The sequence below is a fragment of the Nicotiana tabacum genome, chromosome 15 (genome assembly GCF_000715075.1).
Source record: "Nicotiana tabacum cultivar K326 chromosome 15, ASM71507v2, whole genome shotgun sequence".
NCBI classification, from domain to species: Eukaryota; Viridiplantae; Streptophyta; class Magnoliopsida; order Solanales; family Solanaceae; genus Nicotiana; species Nicotiana tabacum.
This window is the reverse complement of record NC_134094.1, coordinates 122,964,149-122,986,896: the sequence shown is the minus strand read 5'-3', so window position 1 is coordinate 122,986,896 and position 22,748 is coordinate 122,964,149. Positions and strand designations below refer to the sequence as shown.

At 43.7% G+C, this 22,748-nt stretch overlaps 1 protein-coding gene across 1 annotated transcript; it reads right to left on the bottom strand.

Moving 5' to 3' along the window:
* Window positions 1–6,284: 6,284 nt before the first annotated feature.
* LOC107807367 (uncharacterized) lies at window positions 6,285–7,045 on the bottom strand. The gene is made up of 2 exons (XM_016631724.1): window positions 6,994–7,045; window positions 6,285–6,670 (listed from the first exon to the last, which is right to left on the bottom strand). Exons 1-2 carry the CDS (start codon window positions 7,043–7,045, stop codon window positions 6,285–6,287), a joined length of 438 nt encoding a protein of 145 aa, XP_016487210.1.
* Window positions 7,046–22,748: the final 15,703 nt, after the last annotated feature.

Genomic DNA, 22,748 nt, shown 5'->3' with positions numbered 1-22,748 from the left:
GATTGATGATGAAGAAGCTGGTGATGAGGGAGCTTCTCTTCATAGAAGACACTGGTCCTTATCCACTCAACAAGATGCTCAACCTGTTGATGCAGTCACATCCTCTGAGGATGATGTTTCGGCACTTTGGAGAGTTTGATTTGGTGAAAAATGCCAACTCCCACTCTCGGGCCCCAATTGTTGTGCCCGGTATTGTGAGGCAGAGTACCGGGTCTTTGCCTTCCTCGGTTGGTGAGCACCCAACAACCAGTGTTGCTTTCGATGCAACTGTTTTACGCTCTTCTCCTTTACCAGCTTTATCACCACCTTCTTCGCCACCACCAGCTGGTACCTCTTTTACATCTTAATCCTCGCTTCCCCCAACAACATCATCTCCAACGGCCGCACCTGACCGTGCTGAAGGCGTTCCTCTTCCACAGTCTCCTGTTCATGGGTATTTGGGGGAAAATTATGCTGCCCCTTCTGAAGATTATCAGAGGAGGAGGAATGTTACCCTCTTGGTCTCTACCGGGGTGCAACCTCATTTCCCGGCCGGTGGAACTTACACATTATCTGAAGCCCTTGGCGTTAGAGAAGGATTGGAAAAAGATTCAGACACTCTCGTGAGAGTGTTTGTTAAACAATGCCATGCATAATGATGCAGTGGTATTCTTCTTTCTTTCACTGCTATTTTGTCTAGCTTCTGAATAAGTGCATTTTAAGCTTTACCTCTTTTTATCTCACAAGCCAATTTTCTTGCTTTCGAGGGACTACAAATTTTAATCCGCGAGAAGGAGGAGCTCTCTTCTGAACGGGATTAGCTTTTGGCGAAATGGGACCGGACTGTTCTTCGCCTCTCGGAACTGGAAACCAGGGCTACTGAGGTCGATGTTTTGGAAGCCCATTTGTAGCAAGGTAAGCAAGAAGTGGTAACCATCAGCCAGGAAGTTGGGCCGCTAAGGGCCGGTTTTGATAAAGTCAAGGCTAAATGGGCTGAGATCCAGAATGTCATTCTTGCTGCCAATGATCGTGAGGCTGCTGCTGCTGAAAGGGTAACTAATTTAGAAGCAACCTTAAATTCTATGGCCGAAGAACTTGCTGCCGCGGGGGCGAGACATGCCCAGTTAGAGGAGAAGTATAAGAAAACTATCGAGCATAACAGACTCTATAATTCAACTGTCCATGATCTCGATGTCAGTCTCTGATCTGCCAGGTTCGCTCGGCATAATATTTCTGCCGAGATCGCTCAACTCAAAGAAGAACTCAGGCGTCTAGAGGCTTCCCTCGTTGTTGAAAAAACTTACGCCATATACAACATGAGGAGAAAGATCTTGCAAGGAGCCAAAGTTGGCATTTTTTATATTGATGCTGAAATTGCTAAGGCACGTGAGCTTGAGTTGGCTCCAAAGAAAGGGCTCCTAGCGTGGTCTGATGCTCCATGTTCTTCTGATTCTGGTTCCGAGATTTCAGACATCGAAGAGGAATCGAAAAGCGATGATGCCGAAAATTAAGCTGGGGAAGATGTTGAGTCATCGGTTGAACCGGCTACTCTCCCGGGGATATGGATAATTCTCTTCCTCCCGATTCCAGTGATGTTGTAGCTTAGCTTTTTCTTTCCCTGTTTTGTATTTCTTTTGGTGCATTCTTGTAAATGAAGACATATTTTTGCTCAAATGTTTGATCGAGTCTTACTTTTGCTTGAATGCCTGCGCATATTTTCCTGTATGTGGTCTTGGGTGCATTTTCTTCAATGCACTTCTGTCTCCGAGAATTATCCCTTTTACATGAGGGTTTCAATAAGTATTTGTGCAAGTTTGGTTTCTCCATCTTTTTTATATGTGGCTTCGTATGTATTTTTCTCCGATAGCATTTTTGGTTTCCGGAATATATTCATCCGGAACTAACTATTTAACAGGAGGGTTTTTATAAGTATTTGCACAAGTTTGATTTCTGCGTCTTTTTCATATGTGGCTTCGAGTGTATTTTTTTCCGATAGCATTTTTGGTTCCGGGGATATATTCTTCCGAAACTAACCCTTTAACAGGGGGATTTTTATAAGAGGGCCCTCTTATGTTTACGGTGCTCTTGAAGAGGACGCTTCCTGTTCATTGCGGCACTAACATCACTAACATTTGAAGTACTTGTTTAACTTTCAAATGACAAAATTAGCTCATCGTACAAACAAGAAACAAGATAAGAGCAAAAGGATTTTATTTTATTCCTTCTGTTTTCATAGTTTACATAGGCATTTTGCTATGTAGAAAAGAAGTTGCCATGACTTGTGGCTATCTTGTATAACTTATTTTTTCGGGGCTGGCTGTGCAGTCCCCGGTCCTGATGATGCGTGGCATTCAGTGTTTTGTTGCCAGATTTTCGTTCCCGCTTGACATGGCATTTAGTGTTGCCTTGCCAGATTTTCGTTCCCGGTTGATATGGCATTTAGTGTTGCTTTGTCGGATTTTTGTTCCCGGTTGATGTGTCATTCAATGTTGCCTTGTAATCATATCATTATCCCCCCAGTGTTCTAATGGAAAAATGTGAGTTGGAGCACTTGAAGTCTTGTATCTTCAAAGGTTCTACCGATGAATTGCTGCGTAACCCTTCGCTTGGTAACGTTTTTAGCTTTCCCCTTAGGAATTCATGCTGTTGAGCGAAAGAATACCTAACAATCCTCTAGTGGTGTATGTTCGTGAATGATCATGTAACCTTTTTTTGGTAGCAAACTTAACTTCCCGGTGGGAATTTGCTACCGAAGCAAAGATTACCTTATCGTCGCCGAGTGGAGACTTATTTTTTTGCCTTGTCATCAAAGGTCTTATTACTGCTGTTTTTGTAGTATGCTTGTGGTCGCTGCTTCATTAAAAACCTTGCTTGAAAAAATCCAATTGGGATACAAAAGCAGAACGAAGGATAAAAGAGTGCAACACAAACTTTCCGTTTGAGTGTTGTTTCTCAACATTAAGTTTTTTTAGATGAGCTACGTTCCAGTTGCTAGGCAACTTGTCTCCGTTGCGATTTTCCAACTCGTATGACCCTTTACCGATGATAGCCAAAACACGGTAAGGGCTTTCCCATGTAGAGGCTAGTTTGCCAGCGTTGAGTTCTCGGGTGTTGTGAGTCACCTTCCTCAAGACTAAGTCCCCCACTTTAAAATAATGAAGGTTGGTTCTTTGATTGTAATACCGCTCCATCCTCTGCTTTTGAGCTGCCATTCTTACATGTGCTAGGTCTTTACGTTTCTCGATCAGTTCTAAGTTGATTAGTGTTGCCTCGTTGTTTGATTCTTCATTTGCCTGGGAATACCTTAAAGTGGGCTCCCCTACTTCCACCGGTATCAAAGCTTCTGCGTCGTACACAAGGAAAAAAGGGGTTTCTCTTGTGCTTGATTTGACCGTTGTCTGGTAGGCCCATAGTACCCCCGATAACTTTTCGGGCCAGCGACCTTTTGCTGCTTCAAGCCTTTTCTTTAGATTTTGCACAATTATTTTGTTTATCGACTCCGCTTGTCCGTTTGCGCTCGGATGGTAAGGTGAAGAAGTAATCCTTTTTATCTTCATATTTTCAAGGAACTTTGTAACTTTTGCGCCGATAAACTGTGGCACGTTGTCGCATGCAATCTCCTTCGGTATTCCGCACCTGCATATTATATTTTCCCACAGGAAGTTGACCACTTCGCGTTCTCCGATGTTTTGGTAAGGACCTGTTTCCTCCCATTTGGAAAAATAGTCAGTCAAAACTAAAAGAAATCTTACCTTTTCCGGAGCCGGTGGTAGCGGTCCGACGATGTCCATCCCCCATTTCATGAATGGCCATGGGGACAGAATTTAATATAGTGGTTCTGCTGGTTGATGTACTAGTGGTGCGTGGCGTTGACACTTATCACGTTTTCGTACAAAGTCCTTGGCATCTAGTTCCATACGGGGCCAATAATATCCTGCCCTGACTAATTTCAACACCAAAGAATCCGTGCCCGAGTGGTTGCCTTATACTCCTTCATGGACTTCTCTCATGACATAATTGGCTTCTGATGTACCTAAGCACCGGGCCAACGGGCCTTGAAAGAATTTTCTGTACAATTGGCCTTTCTTGAAGCTATAGCATGCGACTTTGGCGCGCAACGCTCTCGTTGTTTTGGGGTCTTCGGGCAACTTTCCATGCTCGAGGTAATTAATTATCTCGTTTCTCCAGTCCCAGACCAGACTAGTCAAATTTACCTCGTAGTAACCATCTGTGTCTAAGGCTGAGTTTATCAGTTATATTACCGTACCTGACTCTTATCCTCAGATTTCTGTTGATGAGCCCAGATTTGCTAATACATCTGCTTCTGCATTTTCTTCCCTCGGGATGTGGGTTATTGACCACTCCCGAAATCGTGACAATAAGGCATTAACCTTTACCACGTATTGTTGCATTCGCTCATCTTTGATTTCAAAATTTTTGTAGACCTGATGTACCACTAGTTGCGAGTCACATTTGATGTTGATGGCTTTAGAGTCGAGCCCCCGGGCCAATCCGAGCCCTGTAATCAAAGCTTTATATTCTGCTTCATTGTTAGTTAAAGTAACCGTCCTGTGGCTTGCCTTAAGGTTTCCCCCGATGGTGTGACCAGGACTATTCCGAGCCCGGGCCCTTTCACATTAGAAGCTCCGTCTAACCCCGATGCCGGCTCTGACACCATTATTGCTTCTTTGGCAGCTAGGGGCAATAACCCAGGGCTGAAGTCGGCTACGAAGTCAGCCAAGACTTGTGACTTAATCGCAGTCCTTGGCTTATACTCTATGTCAAACTCGCTCATTTGAACGGCCTATTTGTCTAATCTACCCAAGAACTCGAGTTTATAGAGTATGTTCGTCAGAGGAAAAGCATTCACCACCGCTATCTGGTGGCATTGGAAGTAGGGCCTCAGCTTCCGGGCGGCTACCACGAGAGCTAAGGCCACCTTTTCCAGATGTGGGTAGCGAGTTTCTGCTCCCGTTAAAATTTTACTAACGTAATATGTGGGGAATTGCGTACCGTTTTCCTCCCGGACCAAAACTACGCTTACCGCAAATTCTGAGACCATCAGGTAGACCAACAATGCTTCTCCTTCTTTAGGTGTCGAGAGTAACATAGGGCTTGACAAGTATTTCTCCAATTCATTCAAGGCTTGTCGACACTCTGGCGTCCGCACGAAGTTGTTTTTCTTTTTGAGCAGTGCAAAGAAGCGATGACACTTTTCTAATGATCATGAAATGAACCTACTCAAAGCTACTAATATGCCTGTGAGTCTTTGTACTTCCTTAACATTGAATAGTTGATCTGGGATGTACTCTATGGCCTTGATTTTGTCGGGATTCACCTCAATTCCTCTTTGTGAGACCAGGAATTCTAAGAATTTACCTGAACCAACCCCGAACGCACACTTCTCGGGGTTAAGCTTCATATTATGCTCCCTCAATGTGTCAAATGCTTCTTGTAGATGCCTCAAGTGGTTACCTGAATGCAGAGACTTAATGAGCATAACGTCTATGTATACTTCCATAGTTTTTTGTATTTGTTTTTCGAACATCTTATTTACGAGTCGTTGGTAAGTGGCTCCAGCATTTTTTTAGTCCAAAGGGTGTTATGTTGTAATAATATGTACCAAAATTTGTTATAAATGAAGTCTTTTCCCGGTCTTTCGGGTTCATCTTGATTTGATTGTATTCGGAATAGGCATCGAGGGAACTCATTAACTTGTGCCCGGCCGTAGCGTCGATCATTTGATCGATATTTGGCAATGGGAACGAGTCCTTCGGGCATGCCTAATTAAGATCTTTATAACCTATGCAAATGAGAAATTTGTTGTTCTTCTTAGGAACTACTACCATATTAGCTAGCCAGTCTGGATATCTTACCTCTCGGACTGAACCAATCTTAAGTAGACGGGTTACCTCCTCTATGACGAATTTATTCCTTGCTTCGGCAATAAGGCGCTTCTTTTTCCTTACCGGAGGTATGCTCAGGTCCAAGCTTAACTTCTGCACGGCTATCTCTGTTGGGATTCCTTTCATATCCTCATGCGACCATACAAAACAATCGACGTTAATTTTAAGGAATTCAATAAAATCTGACCTGAGCTCCATATGTAGTTCTGTTCCCAAATAGAATTTCCTTTCTGGGAATTTTTCGAACAATGCAACATGCTCTAGCTCTTCTGTCGTGGATTTCATTATATCTATCTCTTTCGATACCTAAAATTACTTTGGTAAATGATATTGCTCCGACTTTCCTGCCCCCGGGGAAACTTCTTCTGGTTCGAGGTTGGAAGTCGGTTTCGGTAACTGTTATGCCGCCGGTTCCTTTCCCTTACTATGGGAGACTGAGATCGCATTCATCTTTCTTGTTGCCGGTTGGTCACCTCTTATCTTCTTAATCCCCTCAGGTGTTGGAAATTTCAGCGATTGGTGGTACGTTGAAGGCACAACTTTCATCTCGTGCATCCATGGCCTTCCCAGGATGATATTGTAGCTCATGTCTCCATCTACTACTTCGAAGAGATCCGTCTTTATTACGCCCTGGACATTTGTGAGCAGTAAAATTTTCCCTTGGGTTGTCACGCTTGCGAGGTTGAATCCAGCAAGGAGCTTTGTCGCCGATATGATGCTCCCGGCGAGTTTAGCTTGATCCAGAACTCTCAATTGTATGATATTAGTGGAACTTCCTGGATCCACTAAAATATGTTTAATTTTAAAGTTTAACACATTTAAAGAGATTATCAGTGCGTCATTATGTGGTAGTAGTAGTCCGTATGTATCTTCATTTATGAACGTGATATCGTCTTCCCGGAGCCTCTTGCTATGGGTTGTTAAAATTGTTGTCTTCTTTGCGGACGAAAAGGTGATCCCATTAATCTCATCCCATCCGAAGATCATATTGATCGTTTGGCGTGGAGGTTCCTCTCCTAGTTTTGAGGTTTGCGCTTCGCCCCTGTCCCGACCATAGTTGTTTTTGGCTCAGGCATTTAATAATTCTCTAAGGTGACCATCCTTTAACAGCGTTGCCACTTCTTCCCGGAGGTGCCAGCAGTCCCCAATCCGATGGCCATTAGTGTTGTGGTATTCACACCATACATTTGGGTCCCTCTGGCTGGGATCAGACCTCATATGTCTCAGGAATCATGCCTATTTGATATCTCTCATGTCCGACACTAACTCCACCATGCTGACATTGAAATTATACCCTGATAACTTTGGATAAGAAGAACCTCGTGGTCCCGAGATTTATCTATTTTGCAGTGATCTGTTGTTCCGCCCACGATCGGTCCTCCTGTCAATGGTGAACTTGTCCGATGTCCGGAAGCTCATGTCACGACCTTCCATTCGCTCGTAGGGAAGAAACTGGCCCCTTGAAACTGGTCTATGTGAGTCGACATCGTCATTTATTTTTTCTTTGTTCTTCTCCCGTCCCTTTCCTGATGACGGGAAGTCAACCTGATCGTCTTCGATCCTTTTCTTTGACTCGTACCGGTTATGGACATCCGCCCAAGTTGTTGCTTGAAACTCGAGCAGACTTTCCTTCAACTTCCGGGAAGCATCTGAACTCCTCGGGTTCAAACCCTTAGTGAACGCTTCGGCTGCCCATTTATCCGGGATGGCCGGTAGCAAATCCTTTCCTTATGGAACCGGTTAACGAATCTTCATAATAATTCTGATTCTCCCTGCGCGATCCTGAATATGTCAGCTTTTCGGGCTTGTACCTTTCTAGCACCGGCATGGACTTAATGAACGAATCCGCGAGCATTTCGACGGAATCTATGGAATGCTCGGGCAATAATAAGTACCATGTAAAGGCTCCCCTCGTGAGAGTCTCACCAAATTTCTTCAATAACACGAACTCAATTTCATGAGGAGCCAGATCATTTCCTTTTGTTGTCGTTGTGTAAGTGGTGATGTGCTCCTGTGGATCTGAGGTCCTATCGTATTTTGGCACTTCGGGCATCCTGAATCGTTTTGGGATGAATTCTGGGGCCGCATTCTGTTTGTATGGTAATTGGATGTACTTCTTCGAGTTCGGGCCTTTCAATACTAGGGCCTTTCAATTTGGTCCATGCAGGCGTTTACTTCCTTCATGAACCGCAAGAGTTCTTCTTTGAATGGATCGTTATCGCTGTTGAGGCCAGATCTACTCCCCCAGCCCCGTCAGAGCCAACTTCTCCCCTGGGAGTGCTATTGTCGATTCTCTACGTTGTTTGGTTCGTAGGAACAACGGGAGGAACTAGATCTCGCATGTTTGAATTATTTGAAGCGCCTGATAACGCATGTTTTAACTCCTTCATCACCTTATCCTGCCGTGTGAGGTGGCCTAGGATGATTGCTTGTTACTCTTGCAGGATCCTCACAGTGTCTGCTACGTGCCCCTGGTCAGCATCATCTGGAGTCGCTTCCCGTACTCGTCTGGGGTACTTCCCGTCATACACCGACGTGGCATCTTCTTCCTTATTACGAGTGTCGCTGATTGAGTCCTCAAGATGGGGGTGTTCCCCCTTAAACCTCAGAGTTGCAAGTGTTATTAATGGTAATGATTGCCATTTTCTGTGATTTTGTTAAGACAAGAACAATCAAAGCTTGTGAGTGAAAGAGGTAAGGATCGATTTAACCACATGACTGTCTAGTCCCCACGGCGCCAAACTGTTTACTCGGAAAATTGGTACAGTTGAATTTGTTCGTGATTTCTAGACAGATGAATCAATTTGATCCCAAAATATAATGAATCAGTCAATTTGGATGCAAGATACTTAGCTTAAAATGCAGATGGAACTATAGATCTGATGAGCCTGAGAATAGAGTCTCCGGGCACAATGATGATTAGATTAACAAGCTAGAGAGAGAGAAAAATAGTATCAAGATGTTGTATTAGAATCTCTGCTTTGATGTCCAGAAAATCCTCTTTTACAATGATAGTTGAGCCTATTATTTATAGCTCAGTAGGCGTAGTGGTTGGGCTCACCACTAATAACAATTACTGAAGTGCGATGATGGAAACCTAACGGTAAATATAAAAGCCCAAATTCCTATAATGAGTCGTTACTCTTTAATGCTATGGAATATTCTTCATTAAATGCTACCGGGTGCAGCATGCTTAATGCCTTTATGGTCCTGCCTTTCTCGGTGACACACGGGGTAGACGTGCCCGATTTTCTATCCTCCAGGCTTTGATTCCACGTGTCTCCTTCTTTGGTGGCCACGTACCGTAACGTATTTTATCCAATACAACCGCCATCCAATATGAAAAAAGAATTTTTCACGTGTTGGGTTCATAAAAAAGAATTAACATAAAATGGTACACACTTCAATATGAGTCACCGTGAACACGACTACTTGTAAACCCTTTACTAAATGCGTATTTCAAATATAAAAAATCACATGTATTCGGCATGATTGCTTGTTGCCTGTAACGACCCGGTCGGTCATTTTGACTATTGCAATTCCGTTCCCCCATTTACTGCTCAAATTATGAATTACAGTTATTATTTGGCTTGCCGGGGTAATTGGTTTGGGTTTGGTGAGGTTTTAAGATGATTTGGAGCGCTTAGTTCCAAGGTTTAGAATTTAAGTTGAAAAGGTTGACCGAATGCTAACTTATGTGTAACGACCTCAGAGAAATGTTGTTAAGGAAATTAAGTTTTGGTGGTACCGAGGTAGATCAATTAGTACAAATATTGGCTCGGACTTTTTGGGTTGAACAATGCACCGATGTGTAAAGAAAAATTTTGTCGAAAAATGGTCATTTCTGCGACTACTATGCGGTGGCAGAATCACTCTGCGGACCGCATAATGGTCGCAAAGTGGAGCAGGAGGAGGGCAAGATTAGGAAAATTTGCGGTGCACTATGCGACCGCAGACCTGTTTTGCGGTGCATTATGCGACCGCAGAATAAGTATGCGGACCGCATAATGTCCGCAGAACAGGTCAGTAACGCCCAACTTTGGAGGCCAAATTATGCGGTTAGTATGCGGACCGCATACCTGTTATGCGATCGCATATGTGACCGCATAACTGCGTCGGAGCTTCCATTCTTTCTAATTTTTGACCCGAACCAACTTCGATTTATAGCCCTTGAAGCTAATTTTTGAGCCAAAATCCGATATTTTAGAGCGAGGTGAGAGCATTTTAGAGAGAGAAAGTGAAGACTTAGACATTTATCCATCAATTCTTGTTCAAGGTTTGAAGATTTCACAAGGATCTTGCTAGGGCTTCAAAGAGGTAAGAATTTCTTTCTCTAATTCTTCAATTTCGGGTTTGGAGTAAAGATGGGTGATTAATATTATGATTCTTGGGTGTAGAGTATCATATATACATACCATTAAGGTTGTGGAAAGATTGTTAATTTCAAATCGGTAAGCATTGGGTTGTAAATGGTAGAAATTTTCATAGAATTTAATTGAAGATTTGAGGGTCGAGTTGGTGTCGGATTTTGGTGAAATTTATATGGTTGGACTCGGATTTCAGAGTCTTATACTGTGTATTGTGACGCGTCGCGTATTGGTCTCGGCGCAATGCTGATGCAAGACGATAGGGTGATTGCCTATGCGTCCAGACAGCTAAAGGTACATGAGAAAAATTATCCAGTCCACGATCTTAAGTTAGCAGCTATTGTACATGCCTTGAAAATTTGGCGGCATTACTTGTACGGTGTCCAGTGTGAGTGGTATATCGATCATCGGAGTCTACAACATTTGTTTAAACAGAAGGATCTTAACTTGCGGCAGCGAAGGTGGTTGGAGTTGCTAAAGGATTACGATATCACCATTCTCTATCATCCCGGAAAGGCCATTGAGGTGGCCGATGCCTTGAGTCGTAAAGCAGAGAGTTTGGGCAGCTTAGCATACTTACCGGTAGCAGAGAGGCCTTTAGACTTGGATGTTCAGGCCTTGGCTAATCAGTTTGTTAGATTGGATGTTTCCGAGCCGAATCGAGTTTTGGCCTGTGTAATTTCTCGGTCTTCTTTATTTAATCGCATCAGAGAGTGCCAGTATGATGATCCATATCTGCTTGTCCTTAAGGACATGGTTCAGCACGGTGATGCCAAGGAAGTCACTATTGGAGATGACGGTGTATTACGGATACAGGGCAGGCTATGTGTGCCTAATGTAGATGGTTTACGTGAGCTGATTCTCCAAGAAGCTCACAGTTCGCGGCACTCTATTCATCCAGGCGCCGCGAAGATGTATCAGGATTTGAGACAGCACTATTGGTGGAGGCGGATGAAGAAAGATATAGTTGGGTTTGTATCTCAGTGTTTAAATTGTCAACAGGTAAAGTACGAGCAGTAGAGACCGAGCGGATTGCTACAGAGACTTGAAATTCCGGAGTGGAAATGGGAGCGTATTACCATGGACTTCGTAGTTGGGCTCCATGAAACCTTGAGAAGGTTTGATGTTGTTTGGGTGATTGTGGATCGGCTAACAAAATTTGCGCATTTTATTCCAGTTGGTACTAATTATTGTTCGGAGCGATTGGCTGGGATGTATATTCGCGAGATTGTTCGCCTACACGGCGTGCCGGTGTCTATTATTTCAGATCAGGGTACGCAATTTACCTCACAGTTTTGGAGGGCAGTGCAGCGAGAATTGGGCACACAGGTTTAGTTGAGTACAGCATTTCACTCTCATACGGACGGACAGTCCGAGCGTACTATTCAGATATTGGAAGATATGCTACCTGCTTGTGTCATTGATTTTTGGGGTACTTGGGATCAATTTCTGCCACTCGCGGAGTTTGCTTACAATAATAGCTACCAGTCAAGCATTCAGATGGCTCCGTATGAAGCTTTATATGGGAGACGATGTCGGTATCCGGTGGGTTGGTTTGAGCCGGGTGATATCATGTGTTCATCCAGTATTCCATGTATCCATGCTCCGAAAGTATGTCGGGGATCTGTCTCATATTCTAGATTTCAGTACAGTGCAGCTAGACGGTAATTTGACTTATGATGTGGAGCCGGTAACTATTTTAGATCGGCAGGTTCGAAAGTTGAGATCAAAGAACATAGTTTCGGTGAAGGTGCAGTGGAGAGGCCAGCCAGTCGGAGAAGCTACTTGGGAGATTGAGCAGGAGATGCGGAGCAAATATCCACATCTATTTGAGACTCCAGGTATCATTCTAAGCCCGTTCGAGGACGAACGTTTGTTTAAGAGGGGGAGTTTGTAACGACCCGGCCGGTCGTTTTGACTATTGCAATCCCGTTCCCCTATTTACTGCTCAAATTATGAATTACAGTTGTTATTTGGCTTGCGGGGGTAATTGGTTTGGGTTCGGTGAGGTTTTGAAATGATTTGGAGCGCTTAGTTCCAAGGTTTAGAATTTAAGTTGAAAAGGTTGACCGGATGCTAACTTATGTGTAACGACCTCGGAGAAATTTTGTTAAGGAAATTAAGTTTTGGTGGCGCCGAGGTAGATCAATTAGTACAAAGATTGGCTTGGACGTTTTGGGTTGAACAATGCACCGATGTGTAAAGAAAACTTTTGTCGGAAAACGGTCATTTTTGCGGCCACTATGCGGTCGCAGAATCACTCTGCAGACCGCATAATGGTCGCAAAGTGGAGCAGGAGGAGGGCAAGATTTGAGGAAAATCTGTGGTGCACTATGCGACCGCAGACCTATTTTGCGGTGCATTATGCGACCGCAGAACAAGTATGCCAACCGCATAATGACCGCAGAACAGGTCAGTAACGCCCAGCTTTAGAGGCCAAATTATGCGGTTGGTATGCGGACCGCATACCTGTTATGCGATCGCATATGCGACCGCATAACTGCGTCGGAGCTTTCATACTTTCTAACTTTTGACCTGACCTAGCTTCGATTTATAGCCCTTGAAGCTCACTTTTGAGCCAAAATCTGATATTTTAGAGAGAGGTGAGAGCATTTTAGAGAGAGAAAGTGAAGACTCAGTCATTTATTCATCAATTCTTGTTCAAGGTTTGAAGATTTCACAAGGATCTTGCTAGGGCTTCAAAGAGGTAAGAATTTCTTTCTCTAATTCTTCAATTTCAGGTTTGGAGTAAAGATGGGTGATTAATAGTATAATTTTTGGGTGTAGAGTATCATATATACATACCAATAAGGTTGTGGAAAGATTGTTAAGTTCAAATGGGTAAGGATTGGGTTGAAAATGGTAGAAATCATCAGACTTTAATTGAAGATTTGAGGGTCGAGTTGGTGTCGGATTTTGGTGAAAGTTATATGGTTGAACTCGTGGTTGAATGGGCGTTCATATTCCGTAACTTTTGTCGGGTTCCGAGACGTGGGCCCTACGGACAATTTTTGAAGTTAATTTCGGATTTTATTGGAAATATTAGTATTTCCTTATGGAATTAATTACAATAATTTGTATTGACTGATTCGAATTAATTGTAGCTAGATACGAGGCTTTCGGAGACCAATTCTCGTGAAAAGGGCATAGCGGAATAATTAATTACACGGGCTGAGGTAAGTAACAGTTTTAAATCTGGTCTTGAGGGTATTAAAACCCGAATTTTGGTAGCATGTGATTATTTTGGAGGTAACGCACATGCTAGGTGACAAGCGTGTGGGCGTGCACCGAGGGGATTGTGACTTGGTCCGTCCCGAGAAACTGTAAAGTTGAATAATTTGTTGTTAGCTATATGCCCTCTATGTGTTGATAAAATTTGACTGTAAATCATGTTAGAAATCATGCTTAGGCTATGTGATGGTACTGTTGGGACCCACAGAGGTCGTGTACATGTTGAATTGCCTGCTAAATGCTATATTTACTCAGTCTCAATTTTTACATGCACATTTTATCTCAGTCTCTGTTATTATTATTGATACATCATATCATTGTTGTTTGGGCTGATTTCATGATTATTGAGAGCCCGAGAGACTGGAGAGATTTATGACTGAGGGAGTCGAGGGCCTGATTGTGAGGATATTTTATGGATCGGGGCTGCCCGCCTACAACAGGCCTTATTGGCTTATTATTGCACGTGAGTTGGCTGTGCAGCACGTGAGTTGGCCGTGCGGATCCTTATATTATTATTGTACGTGAGTTGGCCGTGCGGATCCAGACAGTTATATTATGGCACGTGAGTTGTCCGTACAACACGTGAGTTGTCCGTGCTTATAGCGCTTGGGCTGTAGGAGCCCCTCATGAGTCTGTACACCCCCAATGAGCGCGGGTACCCATTAAGAGTGAGTGATGAGGGCTGGGAGCCCAGTAATTGATTGTTGTCCTAAGAGGTTGTACTTGATTTCCATTTGTTGTTGCACTTAGTTGCTATCTGTCATTGTTGTGAAATCTCTGAAAGATTGTTGATATACGGAGTACATGAACAGGAACTGTATAAAAAAATTGATTTGACATTAAACTGCCAGATTTGATAGCATGTCTATTCTTTTGCTGGAATTACTGGAAATGAACCATAACTGTGTAGCTCATTACTATCTTCAGTTCTTTATTTATTATTGTTACTTGCTGAGTTGGTTATACTCATACAACACCCTGCACTTCGAATGCAGATCCAGGTGTTCCCGGACATAGTGAGTGTTAATCCTGTCGCGCAGTTGATTTTCAGGAGATTTTGAGGTAGCTGCCTTGTTCCGCAGACCTTGTCTCTCCTTCTCTATCTCTTTGTTCACTGTATTTGGTCTCAGACTAATATAGACTATATTTTTCAGACTTGTATTCATATTAGATGCTCATGTACTCAGTGACACCAAGTTTTGGGGAGTGTTTGTATTGTATTTAAATATTATATTTTCAATCTTGAGAGAAATTGTGGTTTATTGAGATTTTCGACTTGCCTAGTATTGAGAAGGCGTCATCACGACGGGTGAGATTTTGGGTCGTGAAAAGTTGGTATTAGAGCCTAGGTTACATAGGTCTCATGAGTCATGAGCAGGTTTAGTAGAGTCTTGCAGATCGGTACAGAGACGTCTGTACTTATCTTCGAGAGGTTGCAGAAACCGTAGGAAAACTTCACTTTCGTGTATTCCGTCGTGCGAATTTGTTGATTCCGGAAACTAAATTTATGTTAATCTATTCTCTCACAGATGGTGAGGACACGTACTACTGGATCGACGGTCAACCATCAGTGCCACCAGTTAGGGCTGCGAGAGGTCGGGGCCGTGGTAGAGGCCGGGGCCGAGGTAGAGGTCGTAGCTCGTACCACAGTTGGAACAGCACCTGTAGTACCACCAGTTATTCCAGCTCAGGAGTAGATTCCAAATATAGTTGAGCCGACAGGATCAGCTCAGGCACCAGCTGTGCCCATTGGGATTGCAGGCATTCAGGAGACTTTGGCCCAGATATTGGCAGCCTGCACTGGTTCGGCTCAGGACTCACCTGCCACTTCTCAGGCCGGGGGAGGTACTCACACCCCTATTGCCCGTACTCCAGACTAGGTAGTATAGGGACTTCAGATACCAGGAGCGCTACCAGCCCAACCGGCTGTAGCTGCTCAGGCCCCGGTAGTTCCTGTTATGGCAGATGATGAGCAGAGGAGGCTTGAGAGATTTGAGAGGCTTTGACCTCCACCATTTAACGGTACTGAGTCAGAGGATGCTTAGGATTTTCTGGATAGGTGTCAACGGATGCTTCAGACAGCGGGTATTCTGGAGACCAGTGGGGTCTCATTCACTACTTTTCAGTTTTCTGGGTCGGCACTCAGATGGTGGGAGACTTACGAGAGACGTAGGACTTTTGGCGCAGCACCCCTTACTTGGCATCAGTTCTCCGTGGTCTTTTTGGAGAAGTTTGTAACTCAGTCCCATAGAGAAGAGCTGCGAAGACAGTTTGAGCAGCTTCGCCAGGGTGATATGTCCGTGATGCGATACGAGATGAGATTTTCTAAGTTGGTTCATCATATAGTCTGGTTGGTTCCTACTGATAGGGAGAGGATTGGGAGGTTCATTGATGGCCTCACATATCAGCTGCGATTACTTATGACTAGGGAGAGAGTATCTGGTGCTACTGTTGATGAGGTAGTGGACATTGCTCGGCAGATAGAGATAGTTCGTAGCCAGGAACGTGGAGAGAGAGAGGCTAAGAAGCCTCGTGGTACAGGTGATTACAGTGGTGTTCCTTCAGGGGGTCAGTTTTACCGTGGTAGGGGCCGTTCTTACAGACACGCTCAGGCAGGTCGTCCAGTTCATCGTAGTGCATCAGCTAGCCACGGTTCTTACAGTACTCACTCATGTCAGTCTTCATTTAGTGCAATACCAGCGCAGAGTTCTCATCATGCCTTGTCTGCTCAGGCTTCTACAGGTAATTCTTCGGGTTATCAGGAGCAGCAGTTCCGTCAGAGGAGGGGTTGTTTTGAGTGCGGAGAATTGGGTCATTTCAAGTGAGATTGTCCTAGGCTGTTGAGTGAGGCTCCACAGCAGAGTTCTCGACCAACGGCACCAGCACCAGCAGTTACACCACCCGTCCAACCAACTCAGGGTGGGGGTCAGGCAGCTAGGGGTCGCCCAATAGGGGGAGGCCGATCAGGTGGCGGTCAGGCCCGATTCTATGCTTTTCCTGCCAGGCGAGATGCTGTTGCTCTAAATGCAGTGATCACAAGTATTGTTTCAGTGTGCCACAGGGAGGCTTCTATATTATTTGACCCTGGTTCTACTTATTCATATGTATTATCATATTTTGCTCATTATCTGGATATGCCCTGTGAGTCCTTAGTTTCACATGTTAGTGTATCTACACCGATGGGTGATGTTATTAATGTGGACCGTGTGTATCGATCATGTGTGGTAACTATTGGGGAACTGGAGACTAGGGTTGATCTTTTATTACTCGGTATAGTTGATTTCGATGTAATCCTGGGTATGGATTGGTTGTCTCCTTGTTATGCTATTCTGGACTGTCATGCAAAAACCGTGACGTTGACCATACCGGGGTTGCCAAAGGTTGAGTGGAGAGGTTCTCTAGATTTTGTTCCTAGCAAGGTAATTTCTTATTTGAAAACCCAACGTATGGTTGGGAAGGGGTGTTTTTCATACTTGGCTTTTGTGAGAGATGTTGATGTAGATACTCCTACTATTGATTCAGTACCGGTAGTGAGAGACTTTCCTGATGTATTTTCTACAGACCTGCCGGGTATGCCGCCCGACAGGGATATTGATTTTGGTATTGACTTGGCGCAGGGCACTCAACCCATTTCTATTCCTCCGTATCGTATGGCACCAGCTGAGTTAAAAGAATTGAAAGAGCAACTTTAGGAACTCCTTTAAAGGGGTTTTATTAGGCCTAGTGTGTCACCTTGGGGTGCACCGGTTCTGTTTGTGAAAAAGAAAGATGGTACTATGCGGATGTGAATCGATTATAGGCAGTTGAACAAAGTTACAATCAAAAATAAATATCCCTTGCCACGTATTGATGATTTATTTGACCAGCTTCAGGGAGCGATGGTGTTCTCCAAAATTGATTTGAGATCTAGGTATCACCAATTGAAAATTCGGGATTCGGATATACTGAAGACGGCATTCAGAACTCGTTATGGCCACTATGAATTTCTTGTGATGTCTTTTGGGCTAACCAATGCCCCAGCAACATTTATGCATTTGATGAATAGTGTATTTCAACCGTATCTTGACTCATTTGTCATGGTATTTATTGATAATATCCTGGTATACTCACATAGCTAGGAGGAGCATGCACAACACTTGGGTATTGTATTGCAGAGGTTGAGAGAGGAGAAACTTTATGCCAAATTCTCTAAGTGTGAGTTCTGGCTTAGTTCGGTGACATTCTTGGGACATATAGTGTCCAGTGAAGGAACTAAGGTGGATCCAAAGAAAATAGAGGCAGTTCAGAGTTGGCCCAGGCCATCTTCAGTTACTGAGATTCAGAGTTTTCTCGTCTTGGCCGGTTATTATTGTCGCTTCGTGGAGGGTTTCTCATCTATTGCATCTCCTATGACTAAATTGACCCAGAAAGGTACTCAGTTCAGGTGGTCGGATGAATGCAAAAAGATCTTTCAGAAGCTTAAGACAGCTTTGACTACAGCTCCAGTATTGGTGTTGCCTACAGGTTCGGAGTCTTATACTGTGTATTGTGACGCATCACGTATTGGTCTCGGCGTAGTGCTGATGCAAGACGGTAGGGTAATTGCCTATGCGTCCAGACAGCTAAAGGTACATGATAAGAATTATTCAGTCCACGATCTTGAGTTAGCAGATATTGTTCATGCCTTGAAAATTTGACGGCATTACTTGTACGGTGTCCAGTGTGAGGGGTATACCGATCATCGGAGTCTACAACATTTGTTTAAACAGAAGGATCTTAACTTGCGGCAGTGAAGGTGGTTGGAGTTGCTAAAGGATTGCGATATCACCATTCTCTATCATCCCGGAAAGGCCAATATGGTGGCTGATGCCTTGAGTCGTAAGGCGCAGAGTTTGGGCAGCTTAGCATACTTACCGGTAGCAGAGAGGCCTTTAGACTTGGATGTTCAGGCCTTGGCTAATCAGTTTGTTAGATTGGATGTTTCCGAGCCGAATCGAGTTTTGGCCTGTGTAATTTCTCGGTATTCTTTATTTAATCGCATCAGAGAGCGCCAGTATGATGATCCATATCTGCTTGTCCTTAAGGACACGGTTCAGCACGGTGATGCCAATGAAGTCACTATTGGAGATGATGGTGTATTACGGATGCAGGGCAGGCTATGTGTGCCTAATGTAGATGGTTTGCATGAGCTGATTCTCCAAGAATCTCACAGTTCGCGATACTCTATTCATCCAGGCACCGCGAAGATGTTTCAGGATTTAAGACAGCACTATTGGTGGAGGCGGATGAAGAAAGATATAGTTGGGTTTGTATCTCGGTGTTTAAATTGTCAACAGGTAAAGTACGAGCATCAGAGACCTGGCGGATTGCTACAGAGACTTGAAATTCCGGAGTGGAAATGGGAGCGTATTACCATGGACTTCGTAGTTGGGCTCCCACAGACCTTGAGAAGGTTTGATGTTGTTTGGGTGATTGTAGATCGACTAACCAAATCTGCGCATTTTATTCTAGTTGGTACTAATTATTCTTCGGAGCGGTTGGCTGGGATTTATATTCGCGAGATTGTTCGCCTACACGGCGTGCCGGTGTCTATTATTTCAGATCGGGGTACGCAGTTTACCTCACAGTTTTGGAGGGCAGTACAGCAAAAATTGGGCTCACAGGTTCAGTTGAGTACAACATTTCACCCTCAGATGGACGGACAATTCGAGCGCACTATTCAGATATTGGAGGATATGCTACGCGCTTGTGTCATTGATTTTTGGGGTTCTTGGGATCAATTTCTGCCACTCGCGGAGTTTGCTTACAATAATAGCTACTAGTCAAGCATTCAGATGGCTCCGTATGAAGCTTTATATGGGAGACGATGTCAGTCTCTGGTGGGTTGGTTTGAGCCGGGTGAGGTTAGACTATTGGGTACTGACTTGGTTCAGGATGCGTTAGAGAAGGTTAAAGTAATTCAGGAACGGCTTCGCACGGCACAGTCTAGACAGAAGAGTTATGCCGACAGGAAGGTTCGTGATGTTGTTCACATGGTTGGGGAGAAGGTTCTACTCACGATTTCACCCATGAAGGGTGTGTTGAGGTTCGGGAAGAAAGACAAGTTAAGCCCTCGGTATATTGGCCCTTTTGAGATACTTAAGAAAATTGGAGATGTGGCTTATGAACTTGCCTTGCCACCTAGTATATCAGGTATTCATCCAGTGTTCCATGTATCCATGCTCCGAAAGTATGTCGGGGATCCGTATCATATTCTGGATTTCAGTACAGTGCAGTTGGACGGTAATTTGACTTATGATGTGGAGCCGGTAACTATTTTAGATCGGCAGGTTCAAAAGTTGAGATCAAAGAACATAGCTTCAGTGAAGGTGCAGTGGAGAGGCCAGCCAGTCAGAGAAGCTACTTGGGAGATTGAGGAGGAGATGCAGAGCAAATATCCGCATCTATTTGAGACTCTGGGTATGATTCTAAGCCCGTTCGAGGTCGAACGTTTGTTTAAGAGGGGGAGATTGTAACGACCTGGCCGATCATTTTGACTATTGCAATTCCGTTCCCCCATTTACTGCTCATATTATGAATTACAGTTGTTATTTGGCTTGCCGGGGTAATTGGTTTGGGTTCGGTGAGGTTTTGAAATGATTTGGAGCGCTTAGTTACAAAGTTTAGAATTTAAGTTGAAAAGGTTGACCGGATGCTAACTTATATGTAATGACCTCGGAGAAATTTTGTTAAGGAAATTAAGTTTTGGTGGTGCTGAGGTAGATCAATTAGTACAAAGATTGGCTCGGACTTTATTGGTTGAACAATGCACCGAAATATAAAGAAAATTTTTATCGAAAAATGGTCATTTATGCGACCACTATGCGGTCGCAGAATCACTCTGCGGACCGCATAATGGTCGCAAAGTGGAACAAGAGGAGGGCTAGATTTGAGGAAAATCTGCGGCGCACTATGCGACCTCAGACCTGTTTTGCGGTACATTATGCGATCGCAGAATAAGTATGCGGACCGCATAATGACCGCAGAACAGGTCAATAACGCCCAGCTTTGGAGGCCAAATTATGCGATTGGTATGCAGACCGCATACCTGTTATGCGATCGCATATGCGACCGCATAACTGCGTCGGAGCTTCCATTCTTTATAATATTTGACCCGACCCAACTTCGATTTATAGCCCTTGAAGCTCATTTTTTAGCCAAAATCTGATATTTTAGAGAGAGGTGAGAGCATTTTAGAGAGAGAAAGTGAAGACTTGGTCATGTATTCATCAATTCTTGTTCAAGGTTTGAAGATTTCACAAGGATCTTGCTAGGGCTTCAAAGAGGTAAGAAATTCTTTCTCTAGTTCTTCAATTTCGGGTTTGGAGTAAAGATGGGTGATTAATAGTATGATTCTTGGGTGTAGAGTATCATATATACATACCAATAAGGTTGTGGAAAGATTGTTAAGTTCAAATGGGTAAGGATTGGGTTGAAAATGGTAGAAATCTTCATAAACTTTAATTGAAGAGTTGAGGGTCGAGTTGGTGTCGGATTTTGGTTAAATTAATATGGTTGGACTCGTGGTTGGATGGGCGTTCATATTCCATAACTTTTGTCGGGTTCCGAGATGTGGGCCCTACGGACAATTTTTGAAGTTAATTTCGGATTTTATTGGAAATATTAGTATTTCCTTATGGAATTAATTACAATAATTTATATTGATTGATTTGAATTAATTATAGCTAGATACGAGGCTTTCAGAGACCAATTCTCGTGGCAAGGGCATAGCGGAATAAATAATTACACGGGTTGAGGTAAGTAACAGTTTTAAATCTGGTCCTGAGGGTATTAAACCTCGGATTTTGGTATCATGTGATTATTTTGGAGGTGACGCACATGCTAGGTGACGAGCATGTGGGCGTGCACCGAGGGGATTGTGACTTGGTTCGTCCCGGGAAACTGTAAAGTTGAATAATTTGTTGTTAGCTATATGCCCTCTATGTGTTGATAAAATTTGACTGTAAATCATGTTAGAAATCATGCTTAGGCTATGTGATGGTACTGTTGGGACCCACATAGGTCGTGTACATGTTGAATTGCCTGCTAAATGCTATATTTACTCAGTCTCAATTTTTACTTGCACATTTTATCTGAGTCTCTGTTATTATTATTGATACATCATATCATTATTGTTTGGGCTGATTTCATGATTATTGAGAGCCCGAGAGACTGGAGATATTTATGACTGAGGGAGGCCGAGGGCCTGATTGTGTGGATATTTTATGGATCGGGGCTGCCCGCCTGCAGCAGGCCTTATTGGCTTATTATTGCACGTGAGTTGGCTGTGCAGCACGTGAGTTGGCCATGCGGATCCTTATATTATTATTGTACGTGAGTTGGCCGTGCAGCACGTGAGTTGGCCGTGCGGATCCAGACAATTATATTATGGCACGTGAGTTGTCCGTGCAGCACGTGAGTTGTCCGTGCTTATAGCATTTGGGTTGTAGGAGCCCCTCATGAGTCTGTACACCCCCAGTGAGCGCGGGTACCCATTGAGAATGAGTGATGAGGGCTGGGAGCCCAGTGAGTGAGGAGGGCTGGGAGCCCTAGTGAGTGATTGTTGTCCTAAGAGGTTGTACTTGATTTTCATTTGTTGTTGCACTTAGTTGCTATCTGTCATTATTGTGAAATCTCTGAAAGATTGTTGATATACGGATTACATGAACAAGAACTGTATAAAAAAATTGATTTGACATTAAACTGCCAGATTTGATAGCATGTCTATTCTTTTGCTGGAATTACTGGAAATGAACCATAACTGTGTAGCTCGTTACTATCTTCAGTTCCTTATTTATTATTGTTACTTGCTGAGTTGGTTGTACTCATACTACACCCTGCACTTCGTGTGCAGATCCAGGTATTTCCGGACATAGCGGGTGTTGATCCTTTCGTGCGGTTGATTTTCAGGAGATTTTGAGGTAGCTGTCATGTTTCGCAGACCTTGTCTCTCCTTCTCTATCTCTTTGTTCACTGTATTTGGTCTCAGACTAATATAGACTATATTTTTCAGACTTATATTCATATTAGATGCTCATGTACTCAGTGACACCAGGTTTTGGGGAGTGTTTGTATTGTATTTAAATATTATATTTTTAATCTTGAGAGAAATTGTGGTTTATTGTGCTTTTCGGCTTACCTAGTATTGAGATAGGCACTATCACGACGGGTGAGATTTTGGGTCGTGACATTGCCACTCCTAAACCCGCATGTAGCCTGTAGGTCTATTAATAGGGAGGTGGTAAAT